This window comes from Diadema antillarum, unplaced genomic scaffold (assembly GCF_040938485.1).
Source record: "Diadema antillarum isolate AM-2024a unplaced genomic scaffold, OU_Dant_1.0 scf00000065, whole genome shotgun sequence".
NCBI classification, from domain to species: domain Eukaryota; kingdom Metazoa; phylum Echinodermata; class Echinoidea; order Diadematoida; family Diadematidae; genus Diadema; species Diadema antillarum.
The window spans coordinates 1220094-1246827 of record NW_027270954.1 but is presented as its reverse complement, the minus strand read 5'-3'; the positions used below and the strand labels follow the sequence as shown (position 1 = coordinate 1246827).

Below are 26734 nucleotides of genomic sequence, written 5' to 3'. Positions count from 1 at the left end.
AACTTGATATCTATTCGCCCTCACATTAGCAAACCCCCCCCCCCCCAAAAAAAAAACAAAACAACAACACCAAAAACAAGAACAAAACACACACACATATTGTACACACACACACACACACACACACAAACGAAAGACGATGAATGTTACAGCATGTTAACATGTTAACTCACTCATTCGTCCAGATTAGGTCGTTTGACCACCCAAAATGAAATATACCTTTCATTAGAAAGGGGAACAAAATAAAATCCCCGGTACATTATGTGCGTGCATTTGAAACATACATTCATTAATGTAATCACTGTATACTGCTGAAAGATATCATTTTAAAAGGCTGACTATCAACTCTTCATTCTACTTATCAGTTTATGACATCTTGTACAATGGTATTTAATAACAATTCACGGTATTGACCTGTATAGTTTATCAAGTTATAAGCTAGTCTTTATCCAGACTTCAACTGTAAGGATGTTATTCAAATTCATGAATTTCTTCCGTCGAGATGTTTTCATTGCAACTGATTGACAAATTGCCCTACTTCGACGTAAATAAGCACTGAATTGATCAGTGTTTTAGTAGTAGCCATGATAAAAAAATCATGGGCGTACATACTCGAGCAGGATTCGAACCTACGACCTCCTGATCACCGGACAGGCGTCATCTCCACTAGACCACCGAGCTTTCGCCCGAAAGCAAGTGCTGGCTCCAATCCAGGATTGGAGCCAGCACTTGCTTTCGGACGAAAGCTCGGTGGACTATAAGGATGTTGTTCCAGTTTCCCAAGTGACTTTTATAACAAAATTCAAGTATTGACTTAAGATCGAGACTCCGGAATCGATATCCATCGTGAGTGGGAAAAACAACGAAGAGCTTAACGTAGATAGCTTGGAAAATTCAATGTCGAGGCGACAATGGCGTCCCACAGCGCGGCGACGTTAGGTCGTGCTGCGGAGACTAATCCAGCCCTAGGATACGTGACGCCGTAGGTGGACGGGCCTCGAACACATAGAGGACAAAAGTCCTAGCACGGTGCCAGGCTTTACGAGAGACACCCGAGGTGTCTTAACCAGTGACGGGATAAGCCTCCAAACTTTATACATAGCATTCGAAGTTGTCAGAAATAATATGTTTTATATAGAATAAAATTATTTACTCTCCAGACTACATACATGTATCGGGAAACAACAGCACTGTCCCACTACATCAAATTAAATAATAACACGTTTGTCTTCCAGGGTACAACTTCCGCTAAATCATGGGTAATGTGCGTGTATTGCGAACGCACCCAAACACTGTTCTTCTTGAACTATCTGAATAACAAATCTTTGATTTCACGCAATGTGCTTATGAAATACGGCCTGATTTCGTAATGTGCATTGATTATAAAACCAAATCTCCAAACATCCTCATTATAGCAGATCACTACGAAGTTACAAAACGGAAAATACCTTAACCTGCAAAAACATACTTTCACATGTTACGATCAACGTTTGAAATTCATCTTATAAATTCACTCCTTTATAGCACACTTGATAGCTACTTTCATACCAAGCTTGAATACAAAAAAAAAAAAAAACCAGTAGTGACGCTCTCAAATTATTCGAGGCTAATCATATCTCCATGCCTCTCCTCCGACAAATAATGAGTAAATAATCTCCGAACTAGTTCCAGTGTGCACAGGGCTGGACTATGAGCCAAAATAATGATACTCTCAGTGCAAGTTGACTTCTGGACAAGCTTTACCCTTGAAATCAGACCATTTTCCACATTGTAAAATCATAAGATAACAGAAACCTGTACAGAGAGTCTGGCATTGGATACACTAGCCAAACCATTACTGCTGGCTACGTGGCGCCTCTGCCCTCTGGTATAATAAGGAGCTTTAGATTTTAGCAATGGGAACGTTCAGAGGGGGGGGGGGGGGGGGAGGGGGGACCTGGTCTGAGCATGCGCAGAATCGCGTATCAAAGTTGATCTGTTTATAGCTCGCGCGCCTGAGTTTTTCACTGTATATAAGCGTTCTGTGCTATTTTTACGTCCGCTCAGTTCACGACGTAGGGAGCTACTTCATGCACCCATTATATGGGGGCGCCATTTTATAATAATAATGATAATGATAATAAATCATTTATCAAGCGCAGAAACTACGTCTATATATTCTACTGCGCTTCAAGAGCTCTTAAATTCCTATGTTGCACAATGCTGCATGGGAAGTACAAAAAGAAATGAGCCCATGCTAAAACAAAAAAGTTTTCACTTTTGATTTAAAACTATTTAAAGTCTGACATTTCCGAATGTCTAATGGTAATCTATTCCACAACCTAGGGGCTGCACAAAAAAATGATCGGTCACCTAAGGTAACTTTTGTTTTGATTTGGGGTATCTGCAATGTCAATCTTTTTCTTTATGTTATTCTTTGTTATGCAATGTTATTCTTTATAGGTTGCGCGTCAGCGTAATAAAAAGCTACTTTTTAGCACGACGCAGGGAAGAGGAGAACGTCCAGCTCAAACATCGTCTCAAACGTCCGCGCAGCAAAGCTAAAAGGGCGTGGCAACTTCGCTGTCTGGCCAATCTGTGATACATCTGACCTATACATATTCATTAAATGTGATAACTCCAACTTCTTTAAATCACTACACTCCAGCAAATCGTTAACAACCACCTTTAACAGAGACAAAGAAATGCCCGAAACATAATGGTTTACTGTGACATAGACTCGTCTTCCACATATCCAGTACTGGTCAACCCATCTGGAATGGATGTTTCAATTTTGTCATTAAACATCCGCAGCTCAATATCGCTTGTCTTCTTCATCTTCTTGACGTTCCCTGACCTCGGAGTAGAGGACGAGACATCTCTACCGCTCCTGGAGGAACAGAAAGATTATGATATTGGGTGAGAAAAGTTATCAATATACCTCTATTTTCCACATCATTGGCAGATGAATAGACACACGGAAATAAATAAATGGGGTTCCGCACTACCAATGGATGTCTAATGACTAAGAAGCATATCGCATTATAAAATGGGATTTAGAATCTTTGCAATCTGATTGGTCAATTGTCATGCATTGATCTTTACTGATCCACACTGAGCCATGCGTCCGGTTAAATCTGAACGCACGGCCATGTGTCCGGTAAAATCCAAACGCATGGCTCAAGTCTTGCATGATGGGGAAAATGGTTGTATTTCATGAATTTACGGGCCCATTGTATAACACAAGTGATGCACAGGCCTATTTCGTGTGTCAGTGAGAATCGAATGTTCTCGTTTAACTTTGGAACAGTCTAAAATCCACTCGCTGCGCTCGTGGGTTAAAACAGTCCTAAAGTTAAACTCGCACATCCAATTCACACCGATCCACTCTGTCCTGTGCATCATTTGTTTACATGAATATCTGTCACTACCTGGACATTCGTTATGCTCGTAACTCTTGCATAACAGGAGGCTGTTTTAAGGATATTTCAGCGATTAATGATGCATGCTATTGTGTCGAATGTTTGCAGTAACTCAGAAGAAGTGAACTATGGGTGAGATGTAATAATCATATCCAGGGCTTCATCTTATGCAGGGATCAATCATAAAGAAGCAATACGATTATCAACTATTCGTTTGTGGTTTCAGCAAAAAGTGAAATATACTTAATCACGCAGGAAATAGAAAAAAAATGCAGTTAATAACGGTCTTCTCGTGACAGTTATGTATGTTTGCTCGAATTACTAATAGAAAAATTAGATCTCAGGAATGGGGTTTATGCTATCACATTAAATGTCCGACCTGGTTTTGTCCGTCTTGTTGTCGGGAAACAGCAGCCGAAGATCGCTCGTCAACTTCCTGGCCTTTCCTTTCCTTGCAGTGAGGTCATAACTTCCTTTCCTGGACAAACAGGGTGGGGGTAGGGGGTATTGGACGAAAAGCTCTTATCATTATACATCACTCAAAGCCATGTAAATTGATAAACGCACGGTGCAGGAATTTGAGGAGGCTTCAGAAATCTCGTTGATAACAAATAACTGCGACGATAAGCATGCATGTTATGATAGCCTTGAAATTTTACCTTTGTGTTGCTAAAGTCATGGCAAACATGCTGATAATTTCGCCGTGAATCCAAAGGAATGACGAGATTTGTTAATGGAATCATTACGTGTATGATGACATAGACCAAACAGGAAGAGTTATGACAATTATTTTAGTAATACTCGTAATCTCATTTATATTTAACAACTCATCTCTTTACAACACTGTGACAAAGGTCAGTCAAAACATTCAGAACATGAGAGTGTCAGGTCTGCGACCTAGCCTACTGTAATTGATTACAGTGTATTGATGTTTGGTTTTGTTTGACGGAATGCAATCTCATTTTATCAGTCATCATATCATACCTTGCTTCTTTCCTCATGAATACTACCACGAAACTGACAAGGATAATGAAGGCAATTATTGCAAGGACCGCTACGACGAAAACGAGAAACAGATTCGAATCATGAGAGGTTCCTCGACGGTCTGCAGAAATTGGAGTGAAGGGGGAAAGGGGGCAGTAAAGTGCATATGAGATCATACAGGATACTTACTCGACGCTCACATTATACCGCTCTTTTTGACATTCACAAATCTCTATCATTTTTATAGAATGTCCTACGTTCGAACCTATGGATGTAAGGAACTCTACACGGGGCGTCAAGAAAAATTACACCTTAACACCAGGATAACTATCATAATCATGTTCAATTCATAACTGCATATTATTCAAATAAAAATTGGACCTAAGATAAGGAAGCCATCTAACCTTACAGCTTTACATGGACAACAGTACAATGATAAAACACAGTATGCCTATCATTTCCTTTTCTTTCCACATACCACTGGGGCACTAAAGTCTTAAGACTGGCTGACATTACCACCTCAGTTAATTTTAACACATGGTGGGGGCCAATATCACTCGTGAAAAGATCTTAGAGATTCAAATTCCATAACTTTTCTCCTAGATTTCAAGTACATGTAATAAAAAAGAAAAAAGGTTTTACCATTTAGTTTGTATCATTTATTTCGAATACGCGTAGAAGCTATACAGTTATACTTCCAGCCCCTCACATTAAAATCTGGTCCTATGAAATTCCATTGCCAAATGAATGTGCATCATCTACTACTACTACTACTACTACTGCTACTATTATCATCACTACAACTACTAAAACAGTTTACACCGGAGCAGTATCAGTATCTTGCTTTAACAACAATAAACGAAAATCGAAGATGTCAGATATCCCAGCAACCATTTTACTAACTCTGACAGTCCGTGGAATTCTGTGAGCCTTCAGTCAGGGTAATGTGACCGGGCGGACAAGCAATACACTCTTCCTCTTGGTGAAGCAGTCTGTCCTGGTAGGTGTGGAGCGGACACGCCTGGCAGGATGGGCGGGGTGAATCCGTGGGGTGTAGGTACATTCCTTGACTGCATGCAACTAAATTTTTGCACAGAAAGCACATTAAAGCACCATATCATTCATGATATACAATTCATTTGTTAAATCGTAGTGGTAATTTCGCGACTACTCCGCCGCGCGAAATTTTTTGACCGCGCCGCTCGCCGACTTTCTACTTTCAAGTCTCGCGCATCTTCTGACACCATTTTCGCGACAATCGCGCATACCGTTACGACGCTGCATAACGTTTTATACATGCCTGTTAGACCGAAAATTGCTCAAAAACGTGATTTTGTGTATAAAGTCTATGCAAATGGAGTTTTCTCTTCTTATTCATAAAGATATGATTATTTTCACTTTCATAGGCTGAAACTAATTAATTTTAGCATAATTATGCTTGAAATAGGTTCTGTTATAAATTTTGCGAGAAAAAAATGATAAAACAAAAGGTCGAAAAAACAAAGAAATACATAAGAAATTCATAAAACAATACATAAGAAATTGATTTTGATACCATTTTTTTTTTCAAGTACATCGTTAGGAATGCTACAAAGAATGTTTTCACCAAAAATTAGGATTCTAGGAGCTTTAATTTCTGATTTAGAGCAAAATGTATGATTTTATGCATATATTAGCATAATTAATTAGAATGACAAAAATTTCCATTTTTTTATGTATAGCTTGGTAGATTACGCCACAGGTAATGCACGTGCCAAATTTCATGGCGATTGCGCGATCGACGGCCGAGATCTCGGGGGGGGGGGGGGGGGGGTTGAATCAACCCCTCCCCGGCCACAGAACACCCAAAAAAGCCCGGCCTGGTTAGGGTTAAGGCATTATTGATATACAATTTATTTGTTAAATCGTGGAAGTATTTTTTGCTGTCCTCAGTATTCACCTGTCCTACGATCGGTTCTGAACGCAACCCTCTTTGAGTTTAATGTAGGTCACTTCAAAACTGACAACACAGTGGAACTGACCTAGATTTGGTTTGAATCAAAACTTCAATTTCACTTTTTCATACAAAACACAATACCAAAATATGTAGATACCGCTAACTAAATGAAAGACATTGAACTCCTGGTGTTTATATGTAAATATCTCGAAATCATGAAAAGAACAACAAACCGAGATAAATTATAGTACTACCACGATCACGGCAAAAAAAGTCCCCAGAAATTATTTTTCGAGAAAGTAAAGAATAAAACTTGTTGAGAGGTTGTATAGAGCGCACAGTCTGAATAATATTTCGCTTAAGATCTTAAAGTAACTATACTGTACTGTAATATGCAATTATAAAGCTGTTACACTGATCCAAAGTGTCAATATTTATGTACTACCTATCTTTTCATTGATTCTGTTAATATCTTTATGTTAACATGCTGTTGTGCACTCTGGATCTCTCTTACGCTCAGGAAAACCAAAACATTAAAAATAAAAAAAAATCCGACATTTTAAACTGGAAGATGAAAGACCAGAAATTTTTTAAACTAATTGATCGAAATACTTTCAATTGCAGTAAATTTAAAGAATACGAAAACCACTGAATATTTGACTCGTATATTCCCTAAGGGTTGATGACTAGAAACGTTAGCCGCTGTTGGAAATTCGCAGGCGGTAGTCAACTTTTTGTTATCTTGAATTTAAAAGATATAAGTCGATTCGGTGTATACCTATCTCTGCATTTAGTCTGGAGTCAAAAAACCAAACCTCCCCCCCCCCAAAAAAAACCCTCTGACAAATGAAATGGTCAGATCAGTAAAACACAAAAAGTAAAGTGACTTGTCTCACCAACACAGTCAGTGACGTCTTCCGAACCAGATTGAAGAGTGACGTAACCCTCAGGACAACCGGTGCAACGCGCTTGCCCCGTCTCGTTCTGGTACGTGTTCCTGGGACAGGGTCGGCAAGGTGCAGCGTCCTCTACCGTCGGATTCTTTATATCATGATACATTCCCTCAGGGCAAGCCACTTTTTGGTGAATACAACAGGGAAAATGAAAAAGAAAATCAAGAAAAAAAATGAGGACGACCTCAATTATAGTACTGATATTGTATACTTAGCGTAGTTCTTTCTTTTTAGAAAAAAAAATGTATTTGAATTTATGTCAAAATATCATCGGTCAAATTTTCTTCTTCTTTTTATTATGCTTGTCCTTTTTCGAATTATTCTTCCTGTCAGATAATCGTAACTGTCATTTTCATCATTACTGTCGTGATTATACAATTTGTCATCTGCTTCTGTTAATATACAGTTTGTTACCAATCTTCGATGCATAAGGTATTATCTTAAGATACTTTTAAAGACAAAGTGAGAGGTAGCATGTATTGAATAGTTATGAAATATTCGTACTAATACAATCGGATGACTTTGTGGACGAGAAATCGATGGTAATCATGCCGTCTGGGCAGGGAGAACATTCCGTCCGTCCCTCTTCATCCTGATAAGAGTTTGGTAGGCAAGGAACACAGTAGCTCCGCGTCTCATTCAGCACATACTGAAACGTTCCAATGGGGCACAGTGCTGAGAGAGAAAGAGAGGATGTTGATTATAATACACAACATTTGCACACTATTTGGGGGAGAGGAGGGAATGGGCACACTTGCGATAGATAAAAAATACATTCCTGAAGACAAATTTTGCTTTTTTCAGGATTTTAGTATGGTTATTTTGTTATATTACACAAAGGATTAATTCAGGTTCAACTGGTATGAGGCAGCAAGGATAGCAATGATAACAATCAATACTAGGAAAGTGGTAATAATAAAGTAGAACACAAAGAATCATAATATAGGTATGGGAGTATTTTGACATTATGTATGAAATTTATCTCCTTTCAACAATTTAATAGATCATGAATTCCTCAAGGCAGAGCTATGAATGTGTAGGAAAAGTGGCTTTCTTACTGAGAGTGGGTGTGCAGACTAAACTGAAATAATCAATGTAACGCTTATCTCATACCTAGGGAAATGTCTACGCCGTATGAGAATATCTTCGATTTGTGTCACTCCTTGCACTGTTTAATGTGCTTACATTGGATTTGTATAATCGATACTGTGTAAGAAATGAGACAAACTTTGTTGCAGACCTTACAGTCTTTACGATCAGAGTGCAACTATCTGGGAGACAACTTAATTAAAAACTTCGACATAGGTTTTGCGATGAAATTGTCAAAAAAAGTCTGCGTAGGCCCAAAATCAGAACACGTTGCCAAGGATGTCTATACAATGCAGTTTCAGCGAGATATTTACAGCAGCCACCAGTAGCAGTCTCGCCGAAGCCCTCGGGGCAGACGAGCTTGACTTGTCCCGTGACGGCGTCTGGATCAAGGGCATGCTGTCGCCCATTGATTGTCAATGTTAACGATCCGTTAGCCATGAGCGTGAGCAGACTTGAGCGCATTTTGTCGTATGTCTGCGCACCTGTTGACGGAAATTACATCGCAGTGCAAGACGATTCAACACCATTCTTCTCAAATTATTGACATGATATCTGTTTTGTTTTACCTTGAAATTTTGTTTACTGAAACATTCATGTACAAAATAAATGTCACATATGATAAAGACGATAAAGACAAATAATACAAATTTGACAGGCAGCTACGGAACATCTAAATAATATGAATACGATTCCGATTAATTTTAAAATACAAAACCTTTAGTTTTCTCAGACATATTTGTCTACTTTCTTCACTTGCTTAAAACTGGACAAAATTGGCTGAAACGTAATGATTTCTTTTTATTTCGGATAGAAAATATGATTTTAAGTATTTTGCAAACAAATAAAGCACGTTGTAACACTTCAGGTTTTCTGTAGAACCAAGTATAAAAGCACTTCTAGTAATTGGAGTTTGATTCTGTAACATAATTTCCTGAATTTGAGCAATATTTTGATATATCTTATTTTGATAGTTTGCTTTTTTTTAACGAACAATACTGTGACTACGGTGTATTTTGATTGCTTCGTCTGGGTGAATCAGAGAAAAAAAACCCAGCATGCAATGCTTAATACCCCCCCTCCCCCCGCAACACCACACACACACACACACACACACACACACGTGGGGGAAAAACAAAGTACAAAGTTTTTTTTTAAAGTCTGCCCACAAACTTCTCTTATTTCGGAGATGCTTTTAACCCATACCAGATTCCCCGGATGTTGACGAGAAATTCTTCTTGGCGACGACAGAAATCCTGACGGGTTCATCTACCACTGCTCGTTTTCTGCGATTGGCACAGTTGCTTATCTAATGAGTGTGTGTGAGGGAAAGAGGGAGATGAGGTAGAAAGAGAGAGAGAGAGAGAGAGAGAGAGAGAGAGATGGAGGGAGTATTGTCATGTTGGCTTTAATACGCAAATATACATTTACACATATTTTTGTATCACATATGATTATATATTATATACATACATATATAATGTATCATATGATTATGTAAATACATATATTATACTCTTATAGTGATATTTGCATCGATAATCAGTTCGCTTGACACCTTAACCCTTAAAGGGCCGGGGGTTGAATCAACCCCCCCCCCCCTCGACGTTTTCTGCGACTATTCTGCCGCGCGAAATTTTTTTGACTGCGCCGCTCGCTGAGTCTCAAGTCTCGCACATCTTGTCTTCATCTTACTTCGCGAAAATTGGACATAACGTTACGACGCTGCACGACCTATTATTCATGCTTGTCAGACCGAAAATGGCTCAAAAACGTGATTTTGTGTACAAAGTCTATGCAAATAGAGTTTTCTCACCTTATTCATAAAGATATTATTATTTTCACTTTCAATGGCTGAAATCAATTAATTTTAGCATAATTATGCTTAAAATAGGTTCTGTAATAAGTTTTGTGAACAAGAAACGAAAAAAACAATAACAAAAGGTCCAAAAACAATGAAATACATAACAAATTCATAAAACAATAGAATACATAAGAAACTAACTTTGATACCAGATTTTTTTTCAAGTACACTGTTAGGAATGCTACAAGGAATAATGTCACCAAAAACTTAGGATGCCATTAGATTTAATTTCTTAATTAGAGCAAAATTTATGATTTAACGCATATTAGTTAATATGAAATATAAACGATTAAAAAAAAATCATATTTTTTCTTTTATAGTTTGGTAGATTACGCGACAAGTAATGTACTGTATGTGCCAAATTTCAGGGCGATTTCGCGATCGACGGCCGAGATCTCGGGGGGGGGGGGGGGTTGAATCAACCCTCCCCCGGCCACAGAACAGACAAAAAAGCCAGGCCTGGTTATAGGATTAAACAAACATTAAAATGAGGCATTAATCTAAAATGAATAACTTACTTTATTTACCAATCCATTAGAATATGGAGAGTGCTCTTTTTTTATTTACCTCTATATCTTCAATGTCACAGTCCAAGTTAAGGTCACAACTGAGAAGGTGCGACACATTGCGGAGAGTGGATGTGAAAGTCTGTTGCAGTTCGTCCCTGGCGGCATCCGAGGTACACGAGGTGTCGGGGTAGGTGAAAACAACCGATGCTTCCAGAGAGTTCGGAGACTCGATCTCTGCACGAGTTTCAAACACAACACAAAGTAAACTTGAGGTACAGCACTTGTTGAATATGGAAATATCCCACTTCAGAGGAACTAAAATCAAGGAGAGTTCTTGAACTGTTGCGAGGTTGCGACACGGGTCATCCATGACACTTCGGTTATACTTCGTTCCTAGTTCGGTTATGCTTCGGTTATTATGCGGTCATACTCCGACAGACCGAAGTGACATTTAAATGCAACACTGTAGTTCCCTGCTAAAAGTTACGTTGTTGTGGAATTTATGTAGGAGCGACAAGAGCTGCAGTAGTCGGCATTGGGACGCAAATCCCAATCCCCCCACCCCGCGCACATTTCGTGCAGGTTTTTCCCGTATAGGGAATCCTTCAGTCATAATAAATCTGTGATGACGATAATTTATGCTATCCACCGCATTCGTTAGAACATAATTATAAGCTTAAAATACTGACAGGTTTCAATGAAACTATAAGAAAACACCTGCAATGCCTTGCTTCCGGAGATGAAACAAGCCATTCCTTATCTCAAGACAATACACATGGCGAATGATGCGAAGTGTTTCAGTACATTAGTGAAGCACTTTGTGATGTGATCATGGCGTTTTGTTCCAAACCTAGTTACAAGCCCGTACAGAACTCACTTGGTTGAATGTTACCCTCATCCTAGATGTGCTTTGGACGCCTGCGTAAAGTATTTTGAGTATGTCTGGGGAGCAGTCATTACCATCATTATCATCAGTATTATTTTCATGATTAGGCCTAATAGTCGTTAGTAGTACTACTTCTGCACCAGAAATTACTACTAATCCCACCGCCTTTATACTACTACTACTACTACTACTGCTACGACTACTTCGACTACTACTACCACTACTACTACTACTACTACTGCTACTACTGCTGCTACTCATAACGTACTCCTGCAGGCCGGCAGGGTGCCAAGACGGTTGAAGAGACTCTGGTGACTCCAGGCAAAGTTGGTGGCGGGGCCGCACGTGTAGAATGGCTTGACAGGCTGAACAAAATCATGTTCTGAATCGTCGCATCGAATCGTACAGTTGTGTGTATTGTTATTTTTGATGCAGTGAACGCTGCCATTAACAGGAGCGATCAGAGGCGGACATCCTATATGGTGAGTAAAGAATTAGATAGTTGATAATGATCATCAAGTATTCACTTCCGAGGAGCCTGTAGCATAATACAAACTAGTGATGACAAAGTACAACATTTTTATTATATTCTCCCTGTGATCGCTGCTTTACAGCAATGAAGAAAGAATCAAATTAATCATATAACACGCGTAGGATCATTGCATTGTAACAGCCGTTGAAAAGCAAACATGCGCTCCAACGTTATTCTTACATCAACAAAGAGAGAAACGCAGTTATCTCAAAAGGAGAAATTAAGTCATGAAAGAAATCGCATCGTTCATATTACAGCAACCAGACTTTCCTGTTTTAGATGATCAACACATATCAATAATCAATTCAGTGCTTATTCACGTCGATGTAGGGCAATTTGTCAATCAGTTGCAATGAAAATATAAATATGAATTAGTTTTGAATAAAAAAATACATTAGTTTTGAATGTGAAGAAAACTCAATGTATGATTTGTACTAATAAGAAAATTGATATACTGAATTCAGCAATTCATATGAATAACAATCTTATAATTACGAGTTCATTGTCATTTCTTGGCGTCATTATTGATAATAAATTATCTTAGCATAAACATATTGATTCAGTCTGTAACAAGATTTCTTAATGTATCGGTATACAAATTACGAAATTTTCCTCACAATATTTAATGTATGATTTATAACGCTATTGTATTAAGTCAACTTCAATATGGTAACATTGCTTGGGCAAATACATCAAATTATTCTATGGTCAGACTTTTCCGTCTGCAGAAGAAAGCAGTAAGAATTATATGTCACGCCAATAATCTTGCCTCCACTAAACCTTTTTTTAAAATGAAATGTAAGGTTTTAGATATTTTTGAATTGAACAATTACAATATTGGTGTATTTATGTGTTTATGTTTTACAAACTGCATTCCCCCAAGTCTCCCTTCCTTTTTTTTCAGTTAAATAGTGTTATTTATCGTATTGTTTGAGAAATCTTCTGAATGTTCATTTATCTCTTAATAAAACAATGTTGGTTTATATTCTGTTTTGTATAGAGGACCTTTAATTTGGAATAACTTGCCACAGCCAATTAAAATGAGTTCCATCTATAAATGTTTTTTAAACGAAAATTTAAATTATTCTTATTGGAAAAAGAAAAGTAATCTACGCATTCGGGTACTACTCTGTCTTTGTATTTTTGTTGTTTTGTTTTTTTGTCTCTTTATGTGTCTGTTGTAGAACATGTATTTTCAATTACTTTGGCTTTAATATCTATGCACATTTATTTGTACGACTTAGTATGACTTTTATTATAAATGCTTTTGTTATGGTGGCAGCTGCTTATGAAACTTTGTTTTTCTTGCTGTCTCCACATTCTGTTACATTTGTATTGTCAATTTGAATTTATTTATATACCTTGTCTGAATGTTTTTATCTGTTTGAATGAAATAAACGCGAATTGAATTGCAAATTGAAAACATCTCGACGGAAGATTTTCTTGAATTTGGACATGTTAATACTTTTAGTTATTTTTGATACTTGAGTTTATCTGGGAGATTTTATATATCAAGAACTGATTATTTCACCTGGACATTCATTGGTGTTGCATTCCTCAATGGAGATGTTTGATCCTGAACATGACCTGCCGAACTCGTTTGGTGGAGGGTTGATACACTCCCGGCTCCTCTGACGCGTCCCTCCCGCACAGCTTGCCGAACAAACTCCCCACGTTGACCAGTTTCCCCAACCACCGTGCACTGCATGCCGAAAATCAATAATCAATGAAGAACTTAGTACAACGTGAATTATCTAATTAATTAACTGAACCTCCAGTGTAAAATAATTGCAAACACACCTAGGCCTATCTCAGTAATTTCTCAGGAAAATTTGGATAATCAGAGTCAATTGAAATAAACATCATACTTTGATGTTTATTCATGCTTACATTTATTTATATTTATAGATCCAAGGCAATTAAATGCACTTGATGGCATGATTTGATTCGGGTATTACGCATTGTTCTGCCCAATTTACATTCTATGCTTTAGGACTTGCTTTGTATAAAAGCATGAAATCAATGTCATACACGGACCGACACATAATCGAACTGAAAATCTCAATAAATTATAGAATACATAAATTACCTATGGGGATTTCACAGAAGGTACCGACGTAGTCTTCAAAACAAGAACAGACGACCGTGCCATTGACTGAGGAACACGTCCCGCCATTTTGACAAGAATGGTCATCGCAAAGATCAGCGTGAGTCTCGCAGAGCGAACCGTTAAAACCCCGCGGGCAGATGCACTGGTAGGCATGGAGTTTGTCAAGACAGGTCCCTCCATTAAGGCAGGGCGAAGACAGGCAGTCATCGATATCTGAATAAACATATGGATGCATAAGTGGAGTATGTATTATGCACTGATCGACTGTAGCAAATAGCGTACCAAAATTTTACCATGTGTTTTTTTTTTTCCACCATTGAGTTCTATACTTTGAGCACGTCTTGTTGTACGTTCTTTCTTTAGCGTAGTGCTAAGGATTCCCAAAAACAATGACGGCGTTAGGTTTAACGAGTTGTATTCCGAGTTGTTTTTACCAAGGAGGTACATTCTCTCGTACCTCCTTGGTTTTTACTCTGGAACTGATATCCAGTCTATGATTGCGGGAATCCAGGGCTTTAGATTTCTCTATGACACAATGTGAAACACTTCGGAGTGATTTAATACTGAGAAACCAAAGAACGCGTTCACAATTTTTCTTTGAGAACAAATTGCGGCAGCTGCAACAACAATAGAAAACCAAACGACAATGCAGAGCGAGTACGTGCTTGCTACTGTCATTGAACCCAACATGAAGAATACTTGGAAAAAACATGAAGAGAACTTGGACGAAACATAAGGTGAGGATAAACTCACCCGAGTTTAACTGCCTTACCATCACACTGTGAGGGTGCGTAGAATACATCTTGGTAGGCTTCATCTGTGGCTAAATCGGTCCAGGAAAGGACGTTGCCGAACACACCTGGATGACATTTCGCCTGAATTCTGGCCAACAACGAATCATCTACCAAGCCACTCCAAATATTGAAGCCTGATATCTGAATAGTCTCTGTGAGTTATTGTACAAAATTGGTTGTAGATAATTATGAGTGAGAAAAGCAAAGGCCTTAGTGACTATCACATATTTTGGATTATTATGAGATTGGCATTACAAAACAGAATTTGGTCCTAAAGTTTGACCGACTAAAGAATCTCCCCAAAAGTCATTATGTCTCATAGTTAATTGTTGCATGAAGCTCGATTCAGTCCACTTCATGAAATATATGTCGTTTGACCCTTGACCATCGACAGTTCTGCAACTCCACCCTCTGAAATTCACAACACTATCCTGATGATCTCTGAATAAAGTGTGATCATCACTTTCAAACTCCTTTTTTTTAGATCGTAGATTACATTTTATATATCGACATCTACTTTGGTATGGCGGCCATTTGGTTTCGAAATTTATGATGTAATCACATCACCTTCTTATTGCCGTAATAGGAAAGCACGATCAGACCAAGTTTGAATGAATTGTCTCCACTGGTTTTCAAGTCCATTTGAAGTTTTTTCTTGAATGTTTTCTTTGATTTTTTTTATAGTTTAAAAGCACTGATACCTGGTACTTTTCCTGTGAATCTCGGTATGAAAACAAAACAATTGAGATAAATGTATGATGCGAATTACCAGGATAACGGATAAACGTTTGACGTCTTGCAGTAAAAGAACAGCTGATGAGGGATCCGTCAACAGAGGTAATTCAAGGTTTCAGTTGAGAAAAGGGACTCGAAATTCACAAGCTTTGGTTAATAGGACAACATGGCAGTAATTGATAGGAAACAGAATAAACGACACAAAACCGAGCACATGAATGACCCGGACATTGAAGGATTGTCTTTAGTAATATCCACAGACAGCATACCGTTAATGTTTAAACTTTCAGCTCCAATGGTGAACGCCAAAGGCTCGTTGAAATCATAACCCGTAGTTCCGAGACCCGTGGAGCTGATAGCAAGAAGTCTATCAATGTACAGGGCCCATTCCCCTGACCCGTCATACTGCAGAAGGATGGAATGCCATCGGTTGTCGCACAGAGCTGACGGTTCGCCTTCATCAATGTACCTGGTACAGTGTATGCAAGACAAACAAACAAGTATTGTGTATTTGACTCCTCAAAACAATACATTTGAATCAATAAAATGGATAAATATATGCACACACACACACACACACACATAACATTCTTTGTAAACTTGAGACTCGAATAACGTATGTTAAGAATAGGTCAGAGATCAGATTCTCAACCTACTTTTGGACATTACCATTATGATTTACTTCAGATAATTTCGTTCCAGATCGCTAAAGGAGTGGCAGCTTTGACCCCCACGCAGATATTGATTAAAGGGCTTATTTGAAACAAAACCAATTATGCGTGATCTAGGTAGACGAAAGAATATTTATTCGACTTACATTGATTCAGAGGCAGTCATCTCGCAGTTGTCGTTTAAACGGAAGGTAAGATTAAGGGCACGCATCGAGAATATCTGCATGACCCGGTATTTTGAGAGGTTGACATGAATCCAAAAAGCGCTGGTGAAATTTGTTGCTCCGAGCGAATGAGTGGTCATATGATTAATAGATGGCCTACTGTTGTCCATGAGCAAGTCGTAGTTTGAAGGAATTTCTGTGGATCGGAATAAAAAAAAAAACAGATTTGAGTGTCTTTGTCCAACGCCCATGTAGTGGCAAACATAACTCTTCACTAGCAAATAATTCATCTATGAATGCTTTCACAGTATGTTGTTCCTATAGGTATTATAACCAACACGTGACACCCAAACACTGTCTTCACGTATTTCTTCTGGAAATTCTGGATTAAGAATATTCATATGAAATTATGCTCCTGCTCGTTTCAAATCGATTGTCGTCCACACGTGGATTCCTGTGGTATTATGAAAAAAAAATCGCAAAACGCGTATTCTACATGCGAATGATGTACTGTACCTGCTGTAAGTTTACTGAGAAGCTGTCACCTCAAATCGAAAACGGGTATATGTTGCATACCTCTCTCGCATCTGTCTCCTGTATATCCGGGGAGACACATGCATGTGAACTGTCGGAAGCCGTCCACACACGTGGCGTTGTTCAGACATGGATTCGGCAAGCAAGCTGCTATCTGCTCTTCACATAACAAACCTCTGTGAAAACAACAACAACAGACAGAAGTTGTGAAGATTTAACCATCCGTGCCATCGCTGTATCCACTGTCGTCACTGGTCGGTCTCTGACAAATGTTTGACACACACACACACACACACACACACACACACACACAGATATACGTGTTGCTTGCGTGTGTTGTGGTAAGTTTGTGTATCAAGTTTTGTGAATGTGAAGACTTATATCCATTATTACTATAGAAAATTGATTTATACATAGTACAGTTGGTGTATTGATAATACGATTTGACAGACAGCTACAAACAGCCTAAATAATATGAATAGGATTCCAGTTAATACTGAATGGAATAGTTTTGATTTTTGCTCATACTTCATCTATTTCTTGGCTTGTTTAAGAAATGACAAAATGAGAAAAAAGACCTAGTGATTTTTTTTTTTGTTTCTGGTAGAAATTTTAACATGAAGCACTTCGCATTAAAAAAAAAACCGACGTTATTACATTTAAGGTTTTCTATAAAACCAAATATAAAGAAACTTACCAATTTGAATTGTGTATGTAACATGATTTCCTGCATTTGAGATATCAATTTTTTTGTGTAACATCACATTCCCAAATAATTGTGCAATTGTTTCATCTCAATGCCTGATAAAGTTGCAGAAATACAAGTTGCAAACCAGCTAAGGAGATATAGCTAAACAGAAAAGGCCATTTGATATTATTTTGTTCCCAACTCTACTGGTTGATTCTTACCAACTCCTCTCTGAATTTTTAGATCTATTGTACTGCTATTGTGAAATGAAAAACTTTTCGATGACAGTGAAACATGATATGGCATTCGGAATCAACATAGTCAATGTGGCCAATATGTGTATTTTGTACTCACAAATGCAGTTACTTCTTCCGCAGCTAATTGTGTATCATTTCAATACTTTCAGACGTACACTGTGTTCTGAATATCCTGACGTTTTTATTCCTTCCCGACTTCCTTCTAGGTTTCTTATCTCAGTCTTTGCTTCCTTCTATGAAAATATATCACTTTTACTTGAGTGCATAATATTCTGTGTCTCTAGGGGAACTTGATGAATTATATATAGCTCTGCTTTCTTTTAGGTCCCACACAGCATTTAATGTATACTTTGACTTGTTTCAATTTTGCTATTGATATACATTATATCTTCAATTTGAAATAACGCGTAGACATCTATGTGAGAATGCTGATTACATGAATGTTTGTGATATAGGCTGAATTGAATTGAATTGAATAGTGTCGAAATGCCTGCACTCCCGGACGCTTAAGAAAATTTGAGTACATCACAACTCAAAATTCTAATTTATATGTACAGTATGTTTTGTCCCGCTAATTTCCGTTTAAATAGCAGTCTTCTTTTTTAATAAGTGGGCTACGAGAATAACATGATAAAAACCCATGACTCCAAAAAATCAAAATCCAGTGACTTTAGATGACTTTGGTGGTGGCAGGTGAATACATAGTGAATTATCGTACCGATATCCTGGTAAGCAGTGGCATGAAAAGCCGTCTACTCCTTCTATACAGGTCCCATGGTTGACACAAGGGTTGGACGCGCACTCCTGAACATCCAGCTCACAGTAAGTTCCCTTGAATCCTGTTACAGTTAGGTGAGCAAGCATGATTAATGTCACGAGCAGTGACTTTCAATCTATGTTGATATCAAGTAAAATTACGATTTTGAAAGCAAAACATCACAGATGATCAATGGAGCGGGAAGGCTGGCCCGGCTCGGATGTATTCGTGAATCCCTGTAACTGTATACAGCTTAACCACTGATCTCTGCCGAAAAATATCCAATTGGAGTCAACCGTTGCCAGAGATGATGCACTTATTTACCGATCAATGCCGATAACCACACCGTATTGAATAATATTAGTGGTTTTCGACTGTAGGCCTACACCGGTGGGCAGCGAACGAATCGCGTCATCAATGAATCCACACGCTATACCGAGTCTTTAACTTGTTATCAGCTCATGCACTAATCTGTAACAATTTATTGAATTCACTCGTCTTTGATTACCTCCCACATGACCGATAAACTCTTCTTTGCAAACTGCATTCAGATGCCCGACTTAGTAGGCAGCTCGCTAACTTTGCAAATTTTGTTCAAAATTAATGCTCAACCAAATATAACTATGTCGTGCCGTATTTCTTTAAAAATGCTTTCCAAAAGGGCTTTTGCGTTTTGGTCTCAAAATGATCGCCCTGGGGGTTTGCACTGCGGCACACAAGGAGTTAAGTAAGAATGACAGTCCATCCAGGCGTAATAATGTCACATTCCCTCAAAGTCCTGTCCTTTGTACTCAGACATTAATATGCGGTTCCAAGAGCATCCAAGTGGTAAACGTTCAAAGAAACAGACCCATGATATGCTTTACACCGATCCACATTTCTCTGTGACCACTAAACCAAATCGAATGGGATTTTCTGAAAAATGTAGGTTAGATGTTATATTTTTTCACCTTGAAATTACATTTAGGCAGTTTAATCAGATAGAAAGCCATCAATGCGGAAATCGATTGCACTTTTTTTGGGACGTACTGTATGTCAATGCCGATATAATACCGATATAATTACTCTGTACCTGACACAGAACTGTGGGCAATGAACTAAAGCGTAGGCACCTACAAACACTGCAACATCGTTTTTCTTTTTTTTTAAAAGTAGAACACAGCAGACTACAATTCAGACTCCTCGTTCTTGAATCACCTGGTGGACATTGGCAGGAGAAGCTGAGGACTCTATCTTGGCAGGTTGCTCCATTTTGACACGGGTCTGACACGCACTCGTCAGTTTCTTCTTCACAGAATTCACCTGACAAACCCAGTGGACATCGGCACCTATATCCGTTGATCTGGAAATTGGAAACAGATTTGAGCAAAGAAATAACCACATGGTACTTTAATATGAATGACATAGCTTCACCTTTGGAATTCTTACGCAGATGATGTCACTAATTTGTATGGTGGCCATATTACATGTGTATCATGTTTCCTCTATGAATACTTGGATAATGTTTAAGTTGTACGAAACCAAAAATTTTAAATTCTACTTGTAATTTAAAAAATGAATGGACATGACAGCCACATTATTGACTCCTTCTCTGCCAATGAGTCAAATACGCATAGATTTCATACACGTAGGGTCTACTTATGGACAGGGATCAATGTGGCACTAAGAGGGTTTATCTAAGACGTCATTTTAAGCTCCAGTCAGCCCATTTTCTCACACAATCGGACATTCTTTTTGATGAGAGTTACAACACCAAACGTGCGATAAACGTTACCTTGTGGCAAACACGCAATGATATGAGTATCATACCAAGGATGGACTAGGCTTGCCTGGTCCTAGTCATTATAGAACTTTGCCAGTAAACAATACGACTGTGGTCTAGAGTGTGGCCTAGAAACATTGCTATTGCGCTCAGTACCTGGTCTTCACAGACGGATCCAGCCGCACACTTATGAGCTGCACAATCGTCGATATCAGTCTGGCAGTATGGTCCGGTGAATCCAGGAAGACAGTTACAGGTGAATCCGTTGCTCTCATCGAGGACACAGAGACCACCATTTTGACAGGGATTGACGTCACAGTGAGTGGTGTACAGCTGACATCTTGTTCCAGAAAAGCCTTCAGGGCAGCGACAGGAGAACCCGTTGACTTTGTCTATACAGGTCCCTCCATTATCACAGGGATCATCGTTGCAGTCGTCTGTATCAATCTGGTCAGTACACAGCAATATCGAGGTTTACACAACAATCGTAGACGTTGCCACTTTTTAAACGTCTCTACATTATATGCAAATCACTTTAAGTTGTTCAAGTTTTTATTAAGAAAGAAGAAGATATTTCTTGATATTCCCGAACAGCATAAAATCGGTTTTCATACTGTAACGAGGACTCTGACATTATTCAACTATTTTTTTTTTTGGAATTATTATATGAGGTGGTGAAATGTTTCTTATTCCATTATTGGTTTATCTTCTTATGAAGTTATTTACTCATTTATTATTTATGTGAAATATCCCTGACAGATTGTGCTTATTTTCAGCACATTACGATCTCCAGAAAGAACCTCAAAATAAAAAAGAATTTATGAATATGACACAAGTAATAGAATAATGTATCTGCTTTCTTTCAAGGTAGCCTGTTCGGTGTTACATCGTTTTGTGCTACCAAAGTGTAATCATTTTACTATTACCCCAGCAACATCAGATGGCCATTTATACATCAGGGTCAAGAGGGATATTGGATGGGCGTGAATCATCTTTCCAAAGATGAACGAACCCATGTAGGAGCCTATTCCTGTTTACAAATCCAGAGCCTTATTCACTATACTACAGTCCTCCCAAATAGGGAATACTACAAAGTAATTCAAATCATAAAGTTTAAAAAGTAAAAAATAAAAAGAAATCAAGAGAACTGAAAAAAGATAGTGGTAAACATGTAGTGCTCATACGTGGATGAGATAGCCATTTTCTGAACACAAATCTTCAATGTTATGAAACGTAAGTTAAAAAACATGCAGCGTTTGCCTTTCATTGTATGTAATGCTAAAAAATGACCTGTCACTGCACAGTAAAAATCGGGTGTTAAATATGAAACACCGAGCTGGTGTTAAATTTCTGGTGCTCATTTGTGATGTTGAATTAACACCTTCGGGTGTCACTTCAAAATATAAAACTGATTTTTAGGTAAGTCATTGAATACTGTTTTTCTTGTTGATTTGGAACTTCAATAGACGAACAAGAACTTTCTGATAACGTATGATCTTTGAAAAAAAAAAGATATAAACACACATTTACACCACAATAACACCAGTTGCTATGGACTCCTATTGAAACAAGGCTGGTGTTATACCATTGACATTACCATCAGCGATATAAAATCAACACCAGATAGTGTTATTGTTGAATCAACACCAGCGCAGTGTCAAAATATCACCAGCTACAGTGTCAAATTAACACCTGAAAGGGCCAGGTGAACACTTTTCAACACCATCAAAACACCACGCTTTTTACAGTATGTATAGATATAGTTGAATTTGATGATTGGTTTCTCTCTCTTACGTAACACAGATCGCCCTCATAGCCAGGTAGACATTTACAATGGTAGCTTCCCCAGCCATTCACACACTCCGCTGTGTCGACGCAAGGTGGTGGGAAGTCATTACTGCATTCATTGACGTCGCTCTCACAGTGTATGCCGGTGAAGCCAGGTTTGCAAACACACGTGTATTCGTTATTTCCGTTCAAACACTCCACGGTGTTTTGTGATAGACAAGGGTTACTTCGGCATTCGTCATGATCCCTGTGGCAATATTTCCCCGTGCTGCCCGGATAGCAGTCACATCTTTGGTAATAACAAAACATTCAACGAAATTTCAGATATCAAAAGGTCGGAGAAAAGAAGTGAAAAAAGAATTTAAGGGTAACAGGGTACACACATACACACACACTCACACACACACACACACAAACACACACATACATACATATAATGCACAAAATCATTATACATTCATTCTTTTATTTGAATTTTTTAAGCGTTTACGTTACGAAAACGGATTTCTGGTTTCATATCCGCCCAGTTTTGCCATATCACATGCATTGGCAGATTTTTCTTGCTTGTTGGAATCGCTGTGAAGAAAGACAGACAGACAGGCAGACAGAAAGACGGACAGACAATACCTGTAGGTGGTTGCTAAGTTGAGACACAATCCATTTTCGCATCTGTTTTCCGAACAGAAGTCAATTTGCACGTTACAAAGGCGTCCTGTATAACCAGCCTCGCATGAGCACGTAAAGGTCAGGAGTCCATCAGTGCAATCACCGTGAGTACAGGGGCTTTAGTAGAGATACAGACACACGTTAGGATAGCAGTTGTCAGAAACAGAAATTAGCGGGCAGCAAGGTATAACTTTGTATAATTATTCCCTTTATTTGAACTGCTTATTCATTTTCACTTCGGGCTTTTATGAAATTATGCAAATAAGGTTATCATGCTAAATACGTGCGACTATTTTCACTTTGTATCGATGAATTTCCACTACCATCCCAAAGGAGCTCATCAAACGTTCTTACAGTCCTATTATGGACATCTTCAGGTTACATGATGTTTTGTACAGAAATAGGAGAAATGAAGGTCACATTTTAAACTTGTTTGTTCAGTATTTCATCATTCCTTTGATGATTTTGTTGGAAAGAAATTACTTGCGGTTTAAATCAAACCAACTCACCTATCTGCACACCAGTCTATGTCGTTCTGACAGTTGGTCCCATTATATCCTTCGGGACAGTGACATTGGTAAGAATCTGTGAGATCGCCACAGGTTCCTCCATTCTGGCACGGTTTCGACAGACATTCGTTAATTTCATTCTCACAGCGGGCTCCTATGAAAATGACAACCATTATGAACTGTAAAATTTACTTTCACACGAGCAGTACCTTTCATGAATGCCAGACTAAATGATGCGCAACATGAAATGTTTATAATACATTTCATACTTAGGCCTACAATATGCCATACTATATTCCACTGCAAACGTTTCACAAAGCGCCAGCGTAGCTTTTAAGAGCTTTCTCATTAACGCAAGTAACACACAACACCGACCATTCAAAGATCGACTGCAGAAAAGTCAAATCAAAATTACAACAAAACGAAACAAATCGTGCTTTCATACAATGTATAAAAGAGGTCGTAAAGGTTCTCAAAACAAAAGCTGAAAATGGAAAAGAAGTTCACGAGTTTTTCCCCCAAAGCCTTTCTTACCCTGATACCCAGGTGGACAGTGGCATTCGAAGCTGCTTTGATCCCCAGTGCACGTTCCGCCATTACTACACTGCGTCTGGGTGCTGCAAAGATTGAGTTCTTCTGTACACCACTCCCCCGTCCAGCCCACTGAACAGGTGCACGTAAAGCCATGGGGCTTGCTGATACACACGCCATTTGGTCCACAAGGGTTGTCAGTGCAGTCGTCAAGCTCGTTTTCACAGTTTGGTCCTTGGACGAAATGATTGAGACAACCCTGTGATTATCGTATTTACAGTCTGAACATCAATTTGTCTGCTTTGTCACTTCTTGTCTTTTTGTCTTCTAACACGGCTCCCGAAATGGTGTTAGCTTGGTCAGCTTCATGTAGGCCTATAATCGGCTGAAATTTTTAAGATCTCAACATGGACTACGTGAAACACTGTTAATGAGATATTTTCTGATTATCTCTAAGCACATACCCAAAACATTGTTTGATAAAAAACAACTAACATCATAAGGAAATTAGCAGGTGAAGATAGGCAATTAAATTACACGAAAGTTAACGTCTCCCTTAATTTGAAAAAAAGCAAGCTATTTACATAACAAATATATATATATATATATATATATACACATATTTGTTTTCAGAAGCGAATAACAGTTTGGAGTTTATTCCATTTGTGACTGAGTACCCATGTTTACGCGAAGGATTTATTTCATTAATTTACTCATATCACAGAAGTTAGAATTGTTACCATTGAAACCGAGTTTACAGGAGCAGGTGTAGCTGGTTCCATTATTTATGCAAGTTCCATCGTTAGAGCACGGTTGGTACTGACAGTTATCCTCTGGGATATCACAGTTTTGCCCAACAAATCCATCAGGACAGACACATGTGTAAGCCGAGTCCATGTCGACGCACACACCTCCGTTTACGCATGGCTCATCCTCGCACGCTACTCTGGTTTCCTCGCAGAAATCCCCTGTAAAATCCATTGTACATAGACAGACTGCGGTACCTCCGAGTTCACTGCATGTACCCCCGTTGAAGCACGTGACATTCGCACAGAGATCTGCGTCTATGTCGCACAAGAACCCTGTGAATCCTGGAGTACAAACGCAGCTGAAACTACCGATGAGGTCCAGACACGAAGCGCCGTTCTGACATGGACTACTCTTGCATTCATTAATGTCTACTGAACAGTTTGTCCCTCTATAGCCTTGGATGCAATGGCACTCGAACCCACTAGGAGTCAGCTGGGTGAGGGAGCAAGTGGCTCCATTCTGGCAGGGGTCAGGCTGACACGGGGTGATCTCGACGTCACAATCCTTGCCAGTAAAGCCATCTTGACATCGGCACTGATAATCCCCGTCAAGATTTAGGCAGGTTGCATTGTACCAGCACGGCTCAACTGTCAAGCACTCATCAATGTCATACTCGCACCTTAAACCTGCAAAATTTGAAAGACACATCGAGTGACAGGGAGAGTGGGAGAGATAGAGAGTTTAGAGATAGAGAGTTTATAGGTAAAGAAGGAGATGGAAATGACAGAAAATATAGGAAATATCAATTCTATGCAAACTCTGTGAGTGAGTGCGTGTGTGTGTGTATGTATGTGTGTGTATAAACAGGGGAGATAACATGCTTTGAGAAAAGACATTACGTTTTGAAGTCCTTTATGCATCAAGCTACTTTAGCCACGCTACAATTTGGTTGGGTTACTGTGGCATAGCTAGTTGACCAATCGTAACTAATATTATTATATATATATTTTTTTATTTGTGTATTTATCTATCTATCCTGTCTTCTTTCAAATAATACACAGGCTAGTCTGGTTCAGAGCCAAGGGACCTGCCTTACAATACAACTGAGCCCCGTGACGTTAAACTGCATTGTACAATAATGAATTTCAGAAATAATGATAATGAACAACACATGAAACACTAAAAACATTACTGAACAATTACATTATCTTTACATAAGAATCATCAACACACACATACCAGAGTAGCCCTCAGCGCATAAACAATCGAAGTCATTGAGAGAATCACGACAGGTCGCTCCATTAGCACAGGGGTTCGATTCACATTCATCAATCTCTTTCTGGCAGTTGAAGCCCGTGTAGCCAGCCATGCATAGACAGCTGTAGGACCGGCCAGTGTTCACGCAAGTGGCGTGGTTGAGACATGGCAAAGTCTCGCAGAGATCAACATCTGAAAAATGAAGACATCATGGGATTATCGATAGAGATTCGTTCAGCATTGTGTATTTCTCGAAGTTGCCTTTCACGTGACTTTGTACACATGTCATGTAAAATCATATCACCATAACTTAACACAATATTGATCAAAATGAAGATGATGCAAGAAAATACTCAATGCACAAGCAGTGGGCAAAATTATGAAAAAGAAAACAATATTACAGAGCGCTTAAAGTTGTGGAGCATTTCCCTTACCACTACACAAGGAAGCTAGCGAGGTCCCTTCATGACGAGTAGTGGTATTTCCTGGGCATGGAAAGCAACGTGACTGTTGAGGTAAATGTTGGTAGCTTCCCACTGGACACGGTGAGCAAGGGGCAAATCCTCTCATCGAAAAGGTTCCGGCGTCACACACCACTGTGTAAACC

The 26734-nt window shown here is 38.8% G+C and overlaps 1 protein-coding gene across 1 annotated transcript in view; it reads right to left on the bottom strand.

Moving 5' to 3' along the window:
- Positions 1–2703: 2703 nt before the first annotated feature.
- The window catches only part of LOC139716423 (uncharacterized), a 119615-nt gene continuing 95584 nt past the window's right edge, over positions 2704–26734 (bottom strand). The window contains exons 33-58 of the mRNA XM_071627968.1: positions 26562–26723; positions 26110–26319; positions 24861–25556; positions 24124–24354; positions 23590–23743; positions 23042–23197; positions 22421–22703; positions 20783–21073; positions 20062–20206; positions 18826–18946; positions 17205–17338; positions 16611–16824; positions 16063–16262; positions 15037–15210; positions 14244–14477; positions 13686–13856; positions 11891–12097; positions 10795–10970; positions 9570–9672; positions 8678–8848; positions 7779–7949; positions 7218–7397; positions 5289–5465; positions 4386–4506; positions 3781–3879; positions 2704–2869 (exon numbers count right to left, since the gene is read on the bottom strand). Of these exons, the coding sequence (XP_071484069.1) occupies positions 2704–2869; positions 3781–3879; positions 4386–4506; positions 5289–5465; positions 7218–7397; positions 7779–7949; positions 8678–8848; positions 9570–9672; positions 10795–10970; positions 11891–12097; positions 13686–13856; positions 14244–14477; positions 15037–15210; positions 16063–16262; positions 16611–16824; positions 17205–17338; positions 18826–18946; positions 20062–20206; positions 20783–21073; positions 22421–22703; positions 23042–23197; positions 23590–23743; positions 24124–24354; positions 24861–25556; positions 26110–26319; positions 26562–26723 (5147 nt within the window). The remainder of the gene's footprint in view (positions 2870–3780; positions 3880–4385; positions 4507–5288; positions 5466–7217; positions 7398–7778; positions 7950–8677; positions 8849–9569; positions 9673–10794; positions 10971–11890; positions 12098–13685; positions 13857–14243; positions 14478–15036; positions 15211–16062; positions 16263–16610; positions 16825–17204; positions 17339–18825; positions 18947–20061; positions 20207–20782; positions 21074–22420; positions 22704–23041; positions 23198–23589; positions 23744–24123; positions 24355–24860; positions 25557–26109; positions 26320–26561; positions 26724–26734) is intronic.